Genomic DNA, 19782 nt, shown 5'->3' on the forward strand with positions numbered 1-19782 from the left:
AAATACCGTCTTCCCTATGATGTACTGGTATCTCTTAGGGCATTCTCAGCAGGGCCACTGTCACCCCCAGGAGGGCCAAAATAGATTCTTCAGGGATTAAAAAAATCTTAAGTTATTGCAATAGTATGTGGCCCTCCAAAATTCAACCCTACTGAACAAAATCTTATGTTTTAATATTTAATTTCAAAACAAGGAGGGCATATGGGGAGATATATCTAAGAAAAGCTCCTTGGGAGGAGCAATAATGAAAAAAAGTTGAGAAGCTCGGCCATAGAGTCTACCTCAGATCGTGCTGTGGACAAGGCAGAGTGTGTATATGACATCTATGCCACGATGCTGGGCGCCACCCCACCCTGGCAATGCCATTGTTTAAATGGCCATCACTCTGAATTTCAGCGCATTCACCTGTCTTCACAGCCCATTTGGGGCATCCCCTCAGTGCTGCGCACTGTTTTGGGCATCATTTCATCTCACTGAATAGTCTGCTGTTATCAACATATGCACTTGACAAAATGTGAGTGACTTGCGCAGGGTCCCAAGGCCACCCAGAGGGGACGTGGAGTCTGCCCCACAGCATCTCTGGCCTGCCTTTCTCTCCCTGGGCAGCCCTGCTCTTCCTCTCGGCCTCCTGCCCTTGACCAGCACTGGCCAGGAAGCCCCAGAGGAGGCCTGCAGCCCATCCCGGGTACAGGGTGGGATGGGTTACTCTGGTGGTGGGCTGGCAGCTCTGCCCTCACAGTTGGCTGGAGCAGAACAGGCTGTCCTGAGGGCTCCCTGGGGAGACAGTCCTGTTTGGTTTGGGTGGTTCAGCCCCTGAGGCCAATTCCTAGGGGCACATAAGCATAAACAGTTGTGCTGAGTTAATGAGGCCTCTTTCTCACTCAGAGATGCACCTTGGAGGCCAGGTCCTGTGGAGACAGGCCCGTATGCCTATGCAAGGCCATGAGGGGACAGGCCTGTCCCTGTGTGCAAGGCTGTGAGGGGGCGGCCTGGTTTGTGTGACAAGGCCAAGAGTGTGTTTACAAAGCAGTGAGAGAACTGGCCTGTTCCTGTATCCAGAGCTCGAGGGGAGAGGCCCAGGTGTGCATAGCTGCAAGAGACAGGCCTGTCTGGCGCCCAGGCCCTGTGCTCTGGTGGGAGCAGGTGCACGCCAGGCCCACAGAAGAGCTCCAGGAAGCAAGGTGCACCTGCCCCGCATAGCTGCTGCCTCTGGCGCCTCCAGTTCCGAAACACAGCCCTTCCAGTTGCTGAGAGGGGTCACGCTGCAGGCTGGTCTGCGGCAGTCTTGAAACCCGGGATGATTTTATCCCTGGGGGAAGCTGGCTAGCTAAGCACAGCCCCAGGGGCCAAGCCTGCGTGCTGTACATGGAGGAGAGGCTGCGTGGGACAAGAAGCTGGCCTGTTTTCCTGTCCCAAGGCTGCCAGGCAGAGGAGTGCACTTGGCTCTGGGAAAACCCCAGCCCAAGTTTGCGTCCTCTCTGGCCGTCTACCCCGGCCTCACTGCCTACTTCCCCCGGAGCAGGGTGCCCAAACCCCTGGGGCAGCCAGTCTCGTGGCCACCCCCTTCCTGGGCTCTGTCCCTCCTCTGTACAGGGCAGGAGTTTGGAAAAAATGTCTTTGTGAGTGTGTGCATGAGGGGGTATGTTATGAGTGTGTTGGGTATGAGTATATTTATTTGGGCCTCAGTTTCCTGCTCTGTGAAATGGGTGTGACACCAGCACCTTGCTCATTGGGTCGCCATGAGGATGGGATGCTCTGCTGTTTGTGTTGCCCAGCAGGAGTGGGCACAGTAAGGGTGTGTGTGCACCCTTGTCAGCGCCGCTCATCCCCCTCCCAGCCCCTCTGCTGCCCCCACGCAGCGTGTCTGAGGCATCCTCAGGAGGGCCCTGCCCGGTGCACGCCGTGGGCCGCTTCTCCCAAGTCGTTTGCTCCTTGATCCTCATCCGGTTATGCAGGGTCTTCACCAGCCTGCCTCCTGTGAGGGGACTGAAGCCTGAGGGGACGAAGGACATTGCCGAGGACAGTGGGCTCCTGCTGATGCTGCAGCATGGCTTCCGCAGCAGGCCGCAGGCTGAGCCCACACAGCAGAGCCCATCCTGTGCTCGCCCGCTGCTGAGGCACCACCGTAGTCAGGGTCCCCAGTGGGCAGGTTAAGAACTGGAGGCACCAAGGTGAAGACTGTGGGCGTTGGAAGCCCAGGCGCTTCTCCCATCAGCTGCCCCCTCGAGAAGGCTGGGCCCTTCACTGCCCTTTCCCCACACAAGAGAGAGGCCCCAGGGGCTGCCAGGACTCCCAGGGAACTGGGTCGGCGGGACAAAAAGCCCCTGAGCCGATGCCCCTCCGCAGTGGGGGAGCTCCTGCGGGAAGGGGACCCTCCCAGTGGGCGCCATCTCCCCCAGGCCTGGCCTTCCTCCTGGATGCACGCCCTCGCGCCTCTTGGGCCTGGGAGCCTGAGGCCTTTTCTCCTGGGGAGGGGCAAGAGCCACTCTAGTCCCACAGTGGCGGCCCCTTCACCCCTGTGTCCGTCCAGCTCCCCAGGGAGGAAGCCAGCACACGTGCGCCCGGCCTTACCCGGGCTCCTCGCAGCACAGAGCAGTGCCAGCGCCCTGCTCCGGCACCCCGCTGAGTCCTCCAACCCTAAGGCGAACCTGATCTGTCTCACATTTCACAGATGGGGAACACTGAGGCTGAGAGGGTGAACCATGCACTCCGGACCAGATGAATATTAAGTGGCAGAGCTGGGGTTTGAACACAAGGGCCTTGGTATTTTTGTTTTGTGAGGAATATCACGAGAGCATTATGTTTTTCTCTAAGGCTCACAGACGTCACCGTGAGGACTGTGGGCATCAACCTCTCACCTGACGATCCCCTTTCCCGTGGGTGAGGGCTGACTGTCCTACCCCGACCTGTGTGCTGCGCTCCCCACCGTCAAACCACCTGTCCCTGGGCCTAGAAGGTCAACCTCAGGAACAACCTGCTTCCACTTCTGGCCAAACACACCGCGTCACGTGTGTCCCCAGATTTTAACAGCAAGGCTCTGTGTGCCCAGACCTAGGCTTGCTCTTGACTCCCCTTTGCTCGGGGCTGCTGCCCACCTGTGGCTCCTGGCTGGGCCTTCCCTTCGTGTGGAGGGGAGACGATGATAGGCTCCCCTGTGGTGTCCTCACCCCTCTGGCCTCACCGCCCCCCTCTCTGCCTCTCTCTACCTCTCTTTCTCTGCCTTTTTACAACCATTGTGCACACACCTTTACAACCACATCAGGGGCCACAGGCACTCTGCTTCTGCCTGTCCCCCGTCCCCAGTGGCTGATTCCACTCTGGCAAGCGCTCTTCCAGGCTTCATCTGTCGCTCTGCCACCATTTGGGCAGCGGTGGCCAGGCGCACAGATGGCATGACAGTGCAGCTTGAACATGTCAACATGTGTCCAGGCCCACATGAAAGAGGGTTTCTAGTGGCCACATACCGTCTGTGAAGAGGTTGTGGCCAAATTTACCAAAGGACTCATTGGGGTTGGGCGTTTGGGATGTTCCCGTTTTCCTCACCTATGGATAATGCACTCGTGACTGTCCCCATAGCTAAGCTTCTGCTTCTTTGGAGCTGCTTTTGACGATAGATTTCTACAGCAGCGGTAACTGGGCAGAAGGGGGGTATTTTTTCATGTGTGGCTCTTACCATATAGTGCTGTTTCGCTCCTAAAAGACTAATTTCTGCAATGCCTTAGAGTGAGGGCTCTGGGCCAGATAGCATGGGTTCAGGTCCTGGCTGTACCACCCACTGGCTGTGTGACCCTAGACTAGTTACTTTCCTCTCTGGGCCTCCTTCTCCTCCATAATAAGGCCAAGCTCATTAGGTTCCTGGGAGAATAAATGGGTTAATAGTGGTGAAGAATTTAGAATGGCCCTGCCCCATGAATGAGTGCTGGGTCAGTGTTAATGTTACTCTCTTTAATGACCAAGGATCCCATTGCCCTCTGTGCAGAAGGGTCCTAGAAGAAGAAAGGCACGTGCTTAGCACACACGCCGGCAGCCTTGGTGAGCCCAGGATGCGCATCACTGATCAGCCGCCACACTTGATCCCCCCAAAGTGGAACCTTCCCAGCACGGCCCCTGCCAGTCAGCCTGAGCTGTCTGAGGGAGCGAGGGTCCCACCACCCTGCTTGAATGACCTCAGGCGCCGAGAATCCACCTCCAGTCCCCGTGGCTCTGTTCTGTGCCTCTTTGGGGCGCGTTCCTGGGACACGGGAAGCCATGTCGAGAGTTCACACAGACACTCAGGGTCCAGTTCTCCCCCTGGGTGGCCATGAGTATCAGCTGTCATCCTCTAGAAGGAAAGTAAACCAGGGAAGCCCAGGGAGGGTGGGCGTTGGCCGCTGTGCTCCCGGGAGCCCAGCCCCAGGTCTGCTGCACGCAGGTCAAAGGGGCAGAGATTCCATCTGGATTAGTTTCTGGCCCTTGGCCAAAGAGGGCTTTGTGACTTCCTGAGAGGAGATCAAAGGGATTCCGTGGAGAACTGGAAGGGGGGGATTTCCCCGCGAGGCAGGGGGCCCAGCACAGTGCAGGACTTCAGGAGGGGCGGTGTGAGCCCCAGAGAGCGGAGGCCCTTACGGGGAGAGGCCAGCCAGGCTGCTGCAGCACTACCCATGCTTGATGGAACCAAGGGGGTTCCCTCTGGGCCCAGGTTGGCTCCCCAAGAGGGCCACAGCTCAGGCCCAGATGACCCTGTGACTACTAACAAGCGCAGCCTGGGGGATTGAGACTAACAAGTGGCAGAGGGCCGGGCTGCCCCGGGGAGGAGCTCTCAGGTCCTCAGGGGCTTCTTCACCGGAGTCGGAGAGAACAGTCATGAAGTACCTACTGAGGTCAGGAACTGTGCTCCCAAGAGCACCTCGGTGTTTGGTTAGCCCCGTGTGAAAGGAGGAGCTGAAGGCAAGGGCCTGGCCACGACTGCGCAGCCAGAGCCAGGCAGAGCGGGAATTCGAGCCCTCGTGCTGGGCGTCCGAGTCCAACCTCCTCCTTCCAGCTGTGGCCCTGCCGTGGGCGTGAGTGTGGCTGGGCCGCCCCGTCTCTGCACCCGGCGAGGCAGGGGCCCTGGCAGCTGCTGCTGAGCCCTGGCCCTGCACCTCTGTTTCCTCCAGCCACCACTCACTTTAACACAGAACAGGACATTTTGGTCTGTTTTTAAAGTAAATCTTTCATTGAGGGACGACGTATGTGTAGGAAAGTGCACAGATCAAGATAGTGCTGGATGAATTCTCACAGAACTGACTGTGTAACCGGCACCCAGATAAAGAGACAAAGGGCGAGGGAGTCCCCTCAGCCACACCCCCCACCCCCGGTCCCTATGTCCCCCAAGGCGCTCCGTCCCTGAAACCACTCTCCTGCCTTCTCGCTGCGCAGATGAGTTTGCGTACATCTGATCTTTGTACAAATGGAGCGATACGTGTGGATTCTTTTGTGACTGCTTCCTTTGGCTCAAAATTATCTGTGAAAGATTTCTCTCTCTGTTGTGTGTGTGGGTCATTCATTCATTCACTGTGCTAGATGCTGTTCTGTTGAATGAATAGACTGTTAGTTTGTTTGCTCTGTTATGGGTAGATATTTCCAGTTCGGAGCTACTGCAAATGGAGCGAGTATAAACATGTCCCCTGCCTGTTGAGCACAGGCCATAGGGGGAGGCAGACGTAGGGTCTCCTGTCATCGGTGCTGCCAAATGGTTTTCCAAATGATCATCCCAGTTTATACACCCACCAGCAGGGTACGACAGTCCTAAGGCACAGGACACTTACAAACCACACTTCTTAAGGCTTTTCCTTAACACAAAAAGGATAAAAAAGAACTAAAAAAAATTCCCACTGTCCATAAACCTGTTAACGCTTTCTAAGTTTAAAAAAAATCAAGCCATAATGCACATGTAACAAAACGCACACATCTGGACTGCTGGGTGTGGTGAGTTTTGACTGTTGTATTCCCCTGAAGAGCACCACCAAAATTCCTACCACCCCGGGTGACTCCCCCCTGCTCCCTCTCCTGTCAACCCCCCAGGTAGCCTCTTAACATTTAAGAAAAAATGGAAGGCTTGCATGTCTATGGCAATCCTAAGGAAAGTGGAAAGGTACGTGAACAGTCGCCTGCCCAGGCCCTCTCCCGGTAGGCAGGTCTTTCAGAAGGTCTTTCTGACTATTCCTCTCTCCACACCACAGATTCTATGCCCCCCCTGTTTCATTCCTCGCTCCTTTACCCTTTTATTACGTATCATGGCGACCTCTCCATAGAGCACATACACATACACCTCACTGCTCTTGACATTTTTGTGTTATCCCATTCAGACAAGGGTCCAGCTCGATGGGACTTCAGTTCGTCCCATGAACACAGGGGGAGGCCGAGTTCCCAGGAGAAAGGACTGGGTTGTGCAGGCACTTGGTGAGCACCTACCATCCACAGGCCAGAGGCAACAGGGGGGGCTCTGCTGCCCCACCCCCCGCCTTCAGGCCCCTCTGACCATCCCTGCTCTATGGGTCAGGAGCCCGGGGGCTGTGGAGTGGAAAATGGAGGACCTCTCTGGGTTTGCACCGCGTCTCTGGGACCCCACGTCTTTCCCTGCACCCTCCTGCCCCAACTCAGGGCTTCCCCAGTCCCCAGGGGGTCAGCTGTGGACTTGGGGACATCCCAGGCGCCCCTCCCCCTCCCTGTGAAGGTCCTCCCTGAGCCTCAAGATGGTGCATGACAACCGACTCCCAAAGACCAAGAGAGAAGCATGGGTCGTTTTTTCTCCCAGACAAGGAAGGGGGACTGGAGCGTTCGTGTGTCATCCCACGCATGCTTTATGGGCGCCGGTGAGTCACTGAACCATACAAGGAGGTTTCTTCACGTAAACGGTTTGCGGGTGGAGTAGCTTTCTGCCCTTTAAGGCAGAATTTTTTTTTCTCTTTCTCTTGCTTTAAATAAGAATTGTTAAAACATAAGTATGAGGCAGTATCTCGGCTAGCAAGACCATTTGTTCTCCAGGAGTCTGCAGTGGGTCCCTTTCGCAGCTGGGCGGTGGGTGGGCAGCGTCCCCTGAGGTGGGGATGCGCATCAGCTCGCAGATGGGTCCTGTGGTCCGACCTCGGGAAGGAGGCCTCAAGGCTCCTACCCGCCTGTTGACTCAGAGACAGAGGCCAAACAGACTCGGAAAAGAGCAGTGCCTGTCCCCAAAGAGGAGTCAGGGCCTCGCTTCACCTGGGGATCCGGAAATACCCACTGGGGCAGCCAGCTCAACTCACTGGATGGAAAGGTGTTTGGGAGAGAAGCTAACTGACCAGTGTGGGAGGGCAGAGTGCATCCACAGCCCTGGTAGCCGTTGCCTACCCTGTGCCCCATAGGATCCTGGCGCCCTCTTAGAGCCGGTAGACAGTTTTACAGGAAGCACTGAAGTGGACTGACAGCTGCCCCTTGCGAGGGACCTGAAGCCACCTGACAGCACCTGTGTCATGACCTTGGCTGGGGGCCAGGGTGGTTTGCTGCTGGGTGGGGGCTAGAGAAACAACAGCGGCCGGGCAGGTGCTTGGCAGAGTGGGCCAAATCTGACGTCCGGGCTGGAATAGATGACTGGCGGGGTGTGGACTCCAAAACCATCCACGAGATCAGGGGCCAGCTCAGCACTGGCCAGTTATCCCATCGCTGTGTTGGCACTTGAAGCCCCTGCTAATGTCCTTATCCTCCCCCAAGGCCTCCCGGGGCCACAGTGGACCCAGGGTTCTGGAGCCAGCAGCCCAGTGGTTCCCAAACCAGCAACATCTGCTTCATCCGCAAGTCTGCCTGTGCCCTTGAATGTCCGCCAGGTGATCTGATACCCACCAGAGTGTGAGAAGTGCTGCAGTAGCTTGAAGAAAAGGGAACAAGCAACCGACATTGATTGAGTGCCTTCTCTCTTCCATCCACTTCGTCTGTGTTATATCCTGTTTAGGCCATATAGTGTCCCTGGGAGGTGGGGAGTAAATCCCCATTTCACAGACAAGAAAACTGACTCTTAGATTAAATAGTATTTGCCCATGTGTCCGTGTCAGAATTCAGACTTAGGTCTGAGCTTCCTTCTTGTCCTGTAAGCAGCCCCGGTTCTGGGTCCCTCGTGGCCTGAGAGCCCGCGTAAGTAGCTGACGGTATCCATAGCTTCCAGATTACTCTGCCAGCGCCTCCTCATTTGTGCTGGTGGTTAGGATTCACCACAGTGAACACCCTCCAGGTCCTGCTCCTGGGCTCACCTGGGACTTTGCCTGGGCAGGTAGAGTTCTCGGCACGCCTGTCTGAGGGGCCTTCCTTTGCAAGGAAGGAACAGCCCCCAGGGAAACACTGCCTCTCCTAAGGCAGGAAGGAGTATGCCTTACCTTAGATTCAAGTGCGCCATCATCACCTGCCCGGACATGCAGTTAGAGATCAACCGGGAGTAAGGAGCTGGAGCCTCTTCCAGCTTGCTCATGATCTCGGGCCCCGTGTGGAAGGAGCGTGGCTCCAGCCCAGGGGAGGCAGCCTGACAAGGAACGGAGGTTTTCCAAACGAAGGGATGACGGGATCAGGCGCCTTTGAAGTACTGCAAACTCTAGATAAAGTTCTTAGCCAAATAAACAACGGAGGCCCCCACTGAGATGCTACTGTCTTGAGGACAAGCAGGGAAACTCCTTATTTGGGACAGAGCTGTCCCTTTATCAGGCCCAGAGGAAACAGGGCCCCGTGCTGTCCACTGTGTTCCAGGGGAGCAAGACTCAGCAGGGGCACAGCAGAGGAAGAGCGGCCTCGGGTACAGTATTTGTATTTGTAAATTTATTTGGTGGGTTGCTATTAATGAGGGCTGTTTCATCAGAAAATGGCTGTTTCTATTTATGATCAACAAAAGGTTCCCACTGAAGTCTTCAGTATTATTATGCTCAGGTGCTACGTAGGACCAGTAACCCCATTGGAAAAGTCACTGCAAAACAATAGGATCTTCTTAAGCAGAATGTTTTAAAGGTGGCAGTCTCACCCTTGCCTTGGGTGGGAGGTGACTGTCGCGTCTATGACTAAGGAGAGGCAGAACCCGTCTCTGGATATCAGAAGCCCTGAGGAAGGTGGGTGGGCTGTGTCGGTGGGGACAGTGGAGGGACGTGTGTGGTGAGGTGGCTGCTCAGGCAGGCGGCCGCCCCTGAGGAGGAGCTCTTTGTCACTGAGTGGCCTTGAAAGGGACTGGCCACCTGGCGGAGGGAGTACCGGTCACTGAGGTATGGCAAGCACAGTGGCTGGGGCTGCTTCCGGAAAGACCACCAGGATTTGCACAAAGGCCTGAGGTCAGGTGAGAGGACTTTTGTTTGCTTCTTTTTAATTTTCTAAATGTATAGGCTGCCTTTGCCTGGTGATATTTGAGGTGGCTTACAAAAACACACAGCATGGGAAAATCTATGCGGATTGATTTGGAGTGACTTACACAGGTGTTAGGAGAGAAAAGGCCGGCTGCCGAGACCTGTGTATAATATGATGCCCTTTGTGTAAAATGAAATGGAGAACAAAACACCAGAAACCGAGGACCAAACAGATCTCTGCATTCACGCCTGATTCTGTGCGGCTGTGCCAAGAGGCCAGAGCTGAAGCACGCCAGGGTGCCACACAGTGGGTGTGAGTCCTCATGACCACTACGACAGAGGGCCACAGACTAGGTGTGAGTCCCGTGGCCACTGTGACAGAGGGGCACAGACTGGAGGGCTTAAAACATCAGACATTTTCCTCCTACAGTTCTGGGGTCAGAAGTCCAAATGAAGGTGTCGGCCGGGCCGTGCTCCCCCCGGAGCCTCAAGGAAAGCCCTTTCTTGCCTTTTTGGCGTTCCTTGGCTTGTAGACACATCAGTCCAGTCCCAGCCTCCATCTCACATGGCCCTCTCTCCCTGTGTGTGTCCATGACCTTTCTACAAGGACACTGTTGTCAGACTCAGGGCCACCCTAATGCTGTGTGACCCATCTTCACTTGGTGGCACCTGCATAGGCCCATTTCCACACAGCCACATTCACAGGGACCAGGGCTTAGGGCTTGGGGTATCATCTGGGGGACTTGACTCAACCACAACAGCAGCTGTGACCCCAGGCGGTGTCTGACTCCCTCAGCACCCCCTCCTTCCATGTGTGATGGGGACGGAGTAATCATGTCTGCTTCATGAGGAGTGCCAAGTGAAGCATCCGGCCTAGGGTTTGGGAGCGTCAGGGTTACTGGAAAGCCGCCCAGATGTGCAGACTCCCAGGCCCCTCCCGGCTCCACTGAGCAGGCATCTGCCTTCTAACAAGCCCCGGGTGCCTGTGCGTATCCACTCCCCCTGGGTGGGTTTTCAAGGACTAGACTCGGTGCCCCGCTTATCGGAGATCTTCATACGTGTCAGCCAGTATTTCTGGGTTTTGTTTAACTGCCTTTTACAAAACACTGAGAGTGCCTTCCATGTGCCCCAAGCAGTTCCAGTCACCCCACGAAACACTGAAGAAACGCGAGGCATACTCCTAGCCCCCAAGTAGCTCAGAGCTCAGTGAAGAAAAAAGCCACATGGCAGTTCTATAAATGTGGTCAAACAGATCTGTGTGATGATTGGGTTTTGCCAATGGTGCAGCAGACTCTGAAGTGCCAGGTAGGATGTGGTACCCAGCTAGGAGTCTGGCACCAAGGCCAGTTCACTCCTAGCCAGCCAGATGCATGGTTGCCCAGGCAACCAGCTGATGCCTCAGAGATGACTAGCGGGACACTGCCCTTGAGTTCCTGCTGTTTCCTTGGAAGCAGTAATGACAGCGGGGAGACCACCTCCAGTGGGCATGCAGGGGGCTGAGTGTCCAGGCACTTTCCCCTCTTTCCAACGAATCGCCTATCTCCCCAGGACCTGGCTTTCCAGGCAGATGGCAGCTGGATGCCCAGCTACAGTCAGTCTGGAACTGTCCTGGCAGCCCAGGAGGCGAGGCCCCACTCCCCAGCGGAAAGGCTTCTCCTGTGTTTCCGCAGGAGGCGCAGCATCGCTCCAGGCAGAGAAGGCACTAAGGAGTCACAGGCTAGACCTGGATCCGCACTCCAGCTCTGGCTCGTACTTGCTACAAGATTTAACTGCTCTCAGCCTCAGTTTCCTCATCTGTAAAATGGGGCTAATTATACCACTCACCACCTTGTTGAGTGGTTGTAAGGAGTAAAAGTTATTTTATATACGGTGCTTAGCACAGGGCCTGGCCATGGAGAGCCCTCCAGAAGGGGTGACGGTTAGTTCTCGTGTTGCTTGTCACAGCCCATTATGCAGGGTGGTTGTTCCTGGAACGTGGTCGCATTGGGTGGGCGATAGCTGGCATTACTATGATGAGCTTTGTTGGGGCGACTTGAGCCATGCCTGAGCCTCTGGCTGCCAGCAAAGTCCTGGGGCTGGGCTTGTGTCTCATCTAGTGTCATTCCCTGCACTCCCTGCCACTCTGTAGAACCAGAGTAGATGACTCTCGCTCGTCGGGAAGACCTGAGGCCCTGGAGGGTGATCACTGATGAGCCCATCAGGCAGTTAGTTGGACCAACAGATAACTACTCAGTGATTGCATTGGCTAGCTAGGGTCTCTGCAGAGTCCACAGCGGGGTGAGAGACTGCGAGCTCATCTTAGGTTGATGCTTAAGACCTGAGGGCCAGCAGTCTGGGGTAACACACAGGGGCCTGTCCCCAGGCCTGGGTTGTGTCAAAGGCAAATGATGGTCTTTGGTGCTGAAAGGATTTAAGGGAAGCTGTTCTGGAGGACTAAAGAGAAGGCCCAAATTGCCCCCTGCCCAAGTGTCAGGGCCCCCAGGAGCACCCAGGCATGGCAGGATGGTGAGTTACCTGGCATAGTGCAACCCCCACACTCCCAGGGAGTCTTAGAGGAACGAGGAGGTCAGAGGCCCCTGTTAGAAATCAGGGAAGCCAGAGGAGTGACCCAGCCAGTTGTTCTCCCTGGGTGTGTCCCCTGGACATCTGGGGACACCACTGTGTAGAACTTGGAGGGGAGGTTGGAGGAGGTGGGCAGCTTGCCACTCACATACTGGCTCCTGCAAATAAGCATTGCTGAGTGATGGGGAGAGGCAGTGAGCACCCTGCTGGTCCTCTGGGGGTGTGGCGACAGAGGGGACCACAAGACCTTCGGACAGAACTGCATAGAACTTTCTGCAGTGATGAACTATTCTCTCTCTGCACCACCCAGGATGGCGGCCACTAGCCATGTGTGGCTATCGAGCAGTGGAAATGTGGCTAATGGGACCAAGGCATTGAATTTTTAGTTGTATTTCATTTTAATTAAGTTAAGCCTAAGTAGCTCCATGGGGCTGATGGTGTTTGGACGGGGAGCCCAGCTCTGGGACCTTCCCTGGAGGAAGCTCTGAAAACCAGCTCAGTTCCTCCCGGCTCGTTTGGCTCCACGACTCCGGGAGCACCAGTGCCGCTTTCCTCTAACGACAGGTGGTGGGGAGCATGCGTGCCTGTGTGAGCCTGAGCCTTGGAGGCTGCGGCAAGCAGCAGAGCAGCAGCCCCCGCGGAGGGAGGTGTGTTTCCAGCACATTCGGAGTCACGCCTCTCCTGGCAAGGGGCACATTCCCGGCGACAGCTCGTCTTCCGTGGAGAAGCCAACAGGCTTCTCTTTCCCAGGCCATAGAACTCGGGCATCTGTGCTTGCCTCTGTCGTGGGAGCAGTTGCCGGAGCGATGGCGGATGTTGCCCAGGTAACGCCCCCTCCCTGACAAGCAGAAGACGAGGACTGCAATGGAGTGACTGGCTCTCCTGCAGGAGGCTCTTGCTGCTGGCTCTGTTGTTTCAGGAGCTGGTGGGGTTTACTCACGCATGCTGGGAGCCCTCCTAAGCCCTGCCTGCTTTGGACTGCTCACCCCCAGGACTTGGTAGGTGATAAGAATGAGAGTTGCTGTTTAGCCAGGAAGAGGGCTAGGTGTTTTGTGTATTGTTTCACGGAATAGCCACAGCAAGCCTTTGACAATAACTCTCATCCCACATGGCAGATGAGAAACTAGGGTGCAAATAATGGGCTGTAAGTTCCATGAGCACCGTGCCTGTCTGTTCTGCCCACCATGGGGATCCTGAATACTTAACACAGTGCTTGGCACGTCATAGGAGTTGGTTCCCAGTAATTTTTGTTGGATGGATAGACGGATAAATGGAAGATGAATGGGTGGGTGGATGGATGGGTAGATGGACGGATGGATGGATGGTGGATGGATGGATGGATGGATGGATGGATGGATGGATGGATGGGTGGGTGGGTGAAGTAGAGCTAAGATTGGAACTGAGGTCTGCTGACTGCAAAACCTGCACTCTTAACCACTAAGCCAAACACATCACTGGCCAAAAACAACTGCCTCTGGCTCTGTCTGACACCCTCCTATGCCTGCCTAGGTTGGAATTTTTTTTTAAAACACGTTAATTAAGGTATAATTTACATAAAATTCATGTGTTGAAAGTGTATGATTTTCGTAAATTTAAAGCACTGTGCACCCATCACCATCCAGTTTTAGAGTGTTTCCTGCATCCCAAAAGCTGCCCTCAGGTCTGCTTACACTGTCATCCCTGTTGCCACCCCTCAGCCCAGGCCATGACTGTGGACTGTGCCACTTTCTGTCTCTATAAATTTGCCACTTCAGAACATTTCATATAAAAGGAATCACACATGTCTTTTGCATCTGGCTTCTTTGATTTAGCATAACGTTTGTGAGGTTCGTCCATGCCGGAGCATGTATGAGTAGTTCCATCCTTTTCCCTGCCAAATACGATTCCTTTGTCTGGATACACCACGTCTTGTTTATCTCTTCATCAGGTGATGGACATTTGGATTGTTTCCAGTTTGAGGCTATGTGAATAATGCTGCCATGGACACCCGTGGACGTGTTTTCATGTTGCGACTGTTTTTATTTCTCTTGGGTAGACTTCTAGGAACAGAATTGCTGGGTCATATGATAAATCTATGTTTAATGTTTTAAGAAACTGTCACACTGTTTTCCAGGGGTGCTGTGCTCATTTACATTCCCACCAGCAATGCACAGGATCCTCGTTGCTCTATGTCCTCGCCAGCACTTGCTATCGTTTGTCTTTTTGGTGACAGCCAGTGGTGGGTGTGAGATGGCATCTCCTTACAGTTTGAACCTGCATTCCCCTGATGGCTCATGATGTTGAGCAGCTCTCTGCACCGTGGCTCCCAGGCTGAAGTTGACCTTTTCAGCCAGAGGTTGGAAAAATTTTTCCCTCCAGGGCCAGATAGCAAATATTTGCAGCTTTGTGGGCCACATTTGATTTCTGTTGTATATATTCTTGTGTCATTTTTTTTCCTCACAGCCCTTAAAAATGTAAGCCCGTTCGTGGCTTCCTTGCACAAAAAGAAGCAGGGGGCGGGATTTGGCTGTAGTTTGCTGATTCCTGCCTTAAGCCCCTCACAGAGAGTTCCAAGGTCCCAAACAAAGGGATCCAGACGCCTGTGGAGTCTGTGCTGGGCATGGCGAGAGGCCCCCCAGCCCTCCGCATGAAGTGGGCTCAGTGGGAGGACCGAACGGCAGATCTGACAGCCAGGCTCTGGAGCCAGGAAGTCAGGCTTCCCAAGTTGTCCCCATCCCAGCACCACCGTGATTCATCACCAGATGAGACCTGCTGACTTGTCACCCAAGGTGGAGTGGCTGGGCCCCTGTGGGTCCTGGACAGGACTTCCTCTGCCCTGAGCCTGCCTACCCCTGTGACCAGAGTGTCACAGCCCCACCAGCCCCCTGCTGCTCCCAGCGCCCCTCCCACGGCTCCTTTGCCCCCTGGTCAGCTGGCCTCTGGCTCTCTCACCCTGATGGACCTGCTGTGGCTCTCACCTGCTGTCACCAAACATTCTTAACCCCCTCCTCCAGTGCCTCTTGATGCTTCTGTTCCCTTCTCTCCACCATCTGCACTACCCTGACGATGTGATACAAGGAGGAGAGCTTTGGAGTCAACCAGAGTTGCTTTCAACATCTCACATGTCCCTTTCTAGTGGTATGACCCTGGGCCAGCCATGCCCCTTCTCTGACTGTGATACCCTACATGTAAAACAGGATGTAGTCCTGTAGCAGAAGTTGCAGGTGCCCCGACCTCCAGCCACTGGGCTCTGAGAACTGCCCACTGAGACTCTGTGTGACTGCCTGGAGCACAGTTTTCCTAGCTCTGGGAGCATTTTGGCCTGGGCTCAGGGCAGCCAGAAGCACAGAGTCTGGGAGTGGGTAGATAAATGCCGGTGCAGCTTCTCGCTGCTGGGATGGGTCAGCTCTGTGGTGCCCCACAGGATTCAGCACCTGTTCCCACAGTGGCCCAATCATAATGCTTGGTGATGCCCCATTAATTGGCTGCCTTCTCTTCTGTGTCTCTCCTCCCCAGCTCACATGGATGTGTCCTGCATCACCATGCAAATAAATAAGCTCTGCCCTCAGGCCCTTGTCTTGGGGTCTGCTCCCGGGGTTGCTTAGCCTGCAGCAGGTCCCCAGCTCCCAGGGTTACCAGGAGGATGGAATGAGGTGATGCCCAGAAGTGCTCCAGAGCAGTGCCTGGTGTGTAGTACATGCTCATTAAACATTAGCCCTCATACCCCTGGGGTGTCTGGCTTTGAATGCAGCCTCTGTGACCACTGTCCTGGGGACACCCCATAAGCAAGGACTCAGGCACTTGCAGGAGGGCTCTTGTCCCTGTCCCCCAGGTCGGGGGCTGTGCGGGTGAGGCTGGGTGCACCACAGAGGGGCTCATCAGAAGCTGCAGGGCTGGCATCGCCAGGGGGCCTGTCCGCCTGGCCCGCGCTGCATCGGCATCTCCGTGATGTCTGAGTGTGGACAGCTGGGGACAGTTCTCACGGCCACCCACCCCCATGGCTGGCTGGATTTGGCGAAGTTCAAGTGCGGTTTGGGTGGAACAGTGTTCACCAGGGATTAATGACGGCTATTTGTAGGCTGTGCTATTTTTTTTAGGCCTTTGTGTGTTTATCCTCTTTGTGTTTTCAGCATGGTTTCAGTTTCTTACAGTGAGCAGGGCATCATTTTCACAAAAAGAATGAAGTCATTATTCCTTCAAAAATAAGTAACTTGCAGCTGATTGGAAGATAAGGCCGCTTAAAACTCAGCCCGTATTCAAATCCAGCATGTGCTGTGGGAAGACCCGGGCATGCATTCTTGTGGTTTTCTTTGCGGCTTAATACACGGCGAGTTTCTGTGACTGTGTCATAGTCATTTAAAAATTAAGGAATCCTCTGGGTATGGAGCAAAACCACAGTGCTCAGGACTCAAAGGAGCATCGTCCTCAGAGACAGACCGGTTCTGGCCTGGGAAGTGTCTCCACTGCAGTGGGCTTGAGGGGCACTTTGTGTTTGCATAGGCTTGGCAGTGCCACGATGATCGTGCTCCTGGGTCCTGGCTTGGCGCCGGGTAGGGAGGCCCTGGCAGATGGTCACTGACGGTCACTAGGATCCATGCTGGTTACAGCTGCAGGGAAGCCTTGGGGAACTGGGTGTGTCTTGTCATTAAAGTCCTGGGGGTCCGCAAATAATTCATTGTGACTGTCATCCCCTTCGACAGCATATTTACCACCTGTTAGGTCCCCTGACAGAACTCACCATGCCTCTCTTGCAGGCCTTAGGGCATCTGAGTGACTGAGATTGAGGCTGGTGCTTCCTCTCCTCCTGATGAAAACCCACAGGGCACAGCTGTTTTGAGAAAGAAAATAGGATACTATTTGTATTGCTGTGGGTTGTACATGTCATCTTTTTAAAGTTTTTTAAGAGACAGGTATCCCTTCCCCTTTCTGTTTCTGGTGGCGGTTCTATCTGGACTCTGCTTTTGGGAGTAAGTCCTTAGGAGAGTGGACCGCGTGGGTCCCGGATGTATTAACAAGCGGCCCCAAGGTACCTTCATGCCTGATTTAAAGGGGAAACAGGCTCAATAGGTGAACCACTTTATGGGAAGAATGAGGTCTGTCAGTACCAAAGTTATTTCACCACAGTGCCTAACTCAGCACAATTAACCCCTGGGCTTGCTGTGGAGTCTGCCCCCCAGATACTGCCTTAAGGCATTGGGGTCCCAGACTACTTCGTTAATCTTAACTCAGAAACTCAGTGGTCAGTGAGACCCTGGCAGCCTCAGGGGCCAGTGCGGGACCTGAACCGCCTCTTTCCTTCTTCCCTCATTCAGACTTCACCTTAGACAGTGACACGTCACCCCAGCTGGCTGCTGGCACGGTGACACTAAACTGAGGTTTTCCCCAAAGAGCAGAGCACTTAATGAAGGAGTCCATCCTGTTAGAGGCTCCCAAGCAGGCCGGGGCAGCATGGGGCAGGCAGCTGCAGAGCCTGGAGGGAGCGGTTGGCTGGGACCTCCGCCTTCCCAGGGCTGCTGTTTCCGTGATGTCAGTTGATGTCAGGGAGGCGGGACCCACTCGGCCTCCGGCTGCAGAGGCAGCAGCCTTGCCCCAGCTGCTTGCGAGCTTCGGAGGGTGCCTGAGCAAAGGTGAGAATGTTCCTGTGGCACTCCCCAGCTGGGGGCTGAGGGCCATCTTACATGTCCCGGGCCACTGCGGGCTCGCTCCCCACCTGGCTGGAGTTTGATTCCTGGCCCCAACCCATCTGCCATATTTCTTAGCTGAACCCCACTCAGGAGGACCTCTTAGGATCAGGATTAAAGAAAGTCCCTTTGTGGACCTGTGGATGCTTCCACTGTTTGCATTTGATTACTTGGGGAATATGTTGAGCAGAAGATGTGATCTAAAAGAGAAATTTCCACTCTTTCTCTAAGTCACTGGAAGCAGTGTGGGAATTGCTCGGCCAGTGTTCAGGAGGCCTGGCTCTCTGCAAACGCAGTGACTCCGAGCAGGTCTTTGGGGGAGGGGACCACACTCCCCCTCCCAGCCTTTTATGTCCAGCACAGCTGATTCTTTGATCACCTTCTACCTTCTGCCAGTGCAATGATGATATACATTTGTGTCTCTTTCTTTCTCTCAACCAGAAAAAGATTTACAAATATAAGAAAGTTCTGAGCAACCCCAGCCGTTGGGAAGTCGTCTTGAAGGAGATCCGAACCCTGGTGGACATGGCCCTGACGTCCCCTCTGCAGGATGACTCCATTGGCCAGGCCCCGCTGGAGATCGTCTCGAAGCTGCTCTCGGAGGTAGGACGCTGGCCCCGCGGGCCTTGGCACTGCCCCCTCCCCTTACTGCCCTCCTCCTCCACTGAGCACTGGCCCAGGGCCATGCAGCAGACGTGGGTCAAGCTTGCGTAGGCTCCCTGTTGCCTCAGGAGCAGCCCCCTAGCAGTTTGAGGGTGTTGAGAAGGAGGTTTGCCCCCGCTGGGCAGGGAGGGAGTGTTGTTCAGGGGTCATGGTCTCGGGCCTGAGGCTGGGCTGCTGGGGGTGGTGATGGCAGCCGATGGCAGCACTCTCTAGTTCATTCCCGAGGGGGAGCACATCACAGGGGTGGAGCCCCGGACTCCCTTTCCTCCTGCCCCAAGCTGCCGGGGCAGGTAGCCATCTCCACCTTCCCCTGCACCAGCTCTAGAGGCCCAGCAGATATATAGCTTTCTGCCCTGGTCACCCCCGCAGCCTGCAGCTGTACTGCATGCGCACAGAATTTTAAAAATTGGGTGATTTCACAACAAAATAGGATTTTCCAGGTTCTCTTTCAAAGCGGTTGGAAAATCCGGCAGCAGTTTGCAGCTGGCACTGTTCCATGCCGCCATCTGAGCCATCTGCTCTGCCAGGCAGCCCCACAGTTTTAAGTTTGCTATGTGCCAGGCACTGTTCTTGGCATTTGAATGAAGGCAAGCCCCTGTCGTCTTGGATGTTACAGTCTGGCAGGGGGACAGAAGGAGCCTGAATCAGTACGTCAGTTGTGCTGTGCTTAGGTAGAAGGCAAGTGGCCCTCGGAAATGTACCTCTGTTTACTGTGTTCAGGTGCTATTCTCAGCACCTTACAAATATCAGTACTTCTCTAGTTTATGTGCCTGCCTGGCCCACTGGGACACTGACTTGATGACTCCTGATTTGAACTCTGCTTGGCCACCAGAGTGATGCTTCTGTCCCCTCCCCTGGCACCCCTGGTTCCCTGGGTGGCTTCTACATACCCCTTCTGGCACTGCAGAAATTCCTCGCTGCCTGGAACCACCTCTCCCTCTGCAGATCCAGGCTGCTTGCTGCCCACCAATCTAGGGAACTGGCCCAGGCCTTCTGGGCCTCCTACACAGCGGGTCCCTTGCCCTGGAAGGGGGTGGGAGGAGAGGTAGAAGGCAGGTGGCAGAGATGGTCACGGCAGAGGAGCAGAGGCTGTGTCTTCAGTTGGAGACCAGCCTTGTTTCACAGAAGAGCAAAGACTCAAGCTCCGAAACCAGTCACGGTCCACGTCTGGAATGTGAGGCTGGGTACGGCATGCCCAACCTGAAATCTAGTCTTCCCTCCCTGAGCAGGGGAAGGTGCTCAGTAGGCAGGCCAGGGGCTGGCCGCCCACCTCCAGTTGAGCCCCTGCCATGGACCCTAACACACAGCATGTCATTTAATATATTCTCCCTGCAAGATGGGCCTTGCCATCTTCATTTCACAAGGAGGAAACCACGGCTGCCAAGTTACCTGCCAGGCAAGCAGTGGGGCTGGGCATTCCTTCTGATGGCGGCCGAGCTCTCACTGCAAGCCCACATTGCCCCACCTTAGCCACTGTCACACCATTGGTAAATCAGGCTAGTTGTTGGGACGATGGCAGAAGAGGCAGATGGGCACTGCTGCCAACCTCTGGTAGGATTTCTTTCCCATCACAGGTATGTTTCATGCGA

General features: G+C 55.0%; 1 protein-coding gene across 1 annotated transcript in view; it reads left to right on the top strand.

Annotated features, from left to right (window-relative positions):
- Positions 1-19782, top strand: part of CMIP (c-Maf inducing protein) — a 208567-nt gene that overhangs the window by 142691 nt on the left and 46094 nt on the right. The window contains exon 4 of the mRNA XM_036909352.2: positions 17972-18133. Coding sequence (XP_036765247.1) covers positions 17972-18133 — 162 coding nt within the window. The remainder of the gene's footprint in view (positions 1-17971; positions 18134-19782) is intronic.

The sequence above is a fragment of the Manis pentadactyla genome, chromosome 15 (assembly GCF_030020395.1).
Source record: "Manis pentadactyla isolate mManPen7 chromosome 15, mManPen7.hap1, whole genome shotgun sequence".
NCBI lineage: Eukaryota > Metazoa > Chordata > Mammalia > Pholidota > Manidae > Manis > Manis pentadactyla.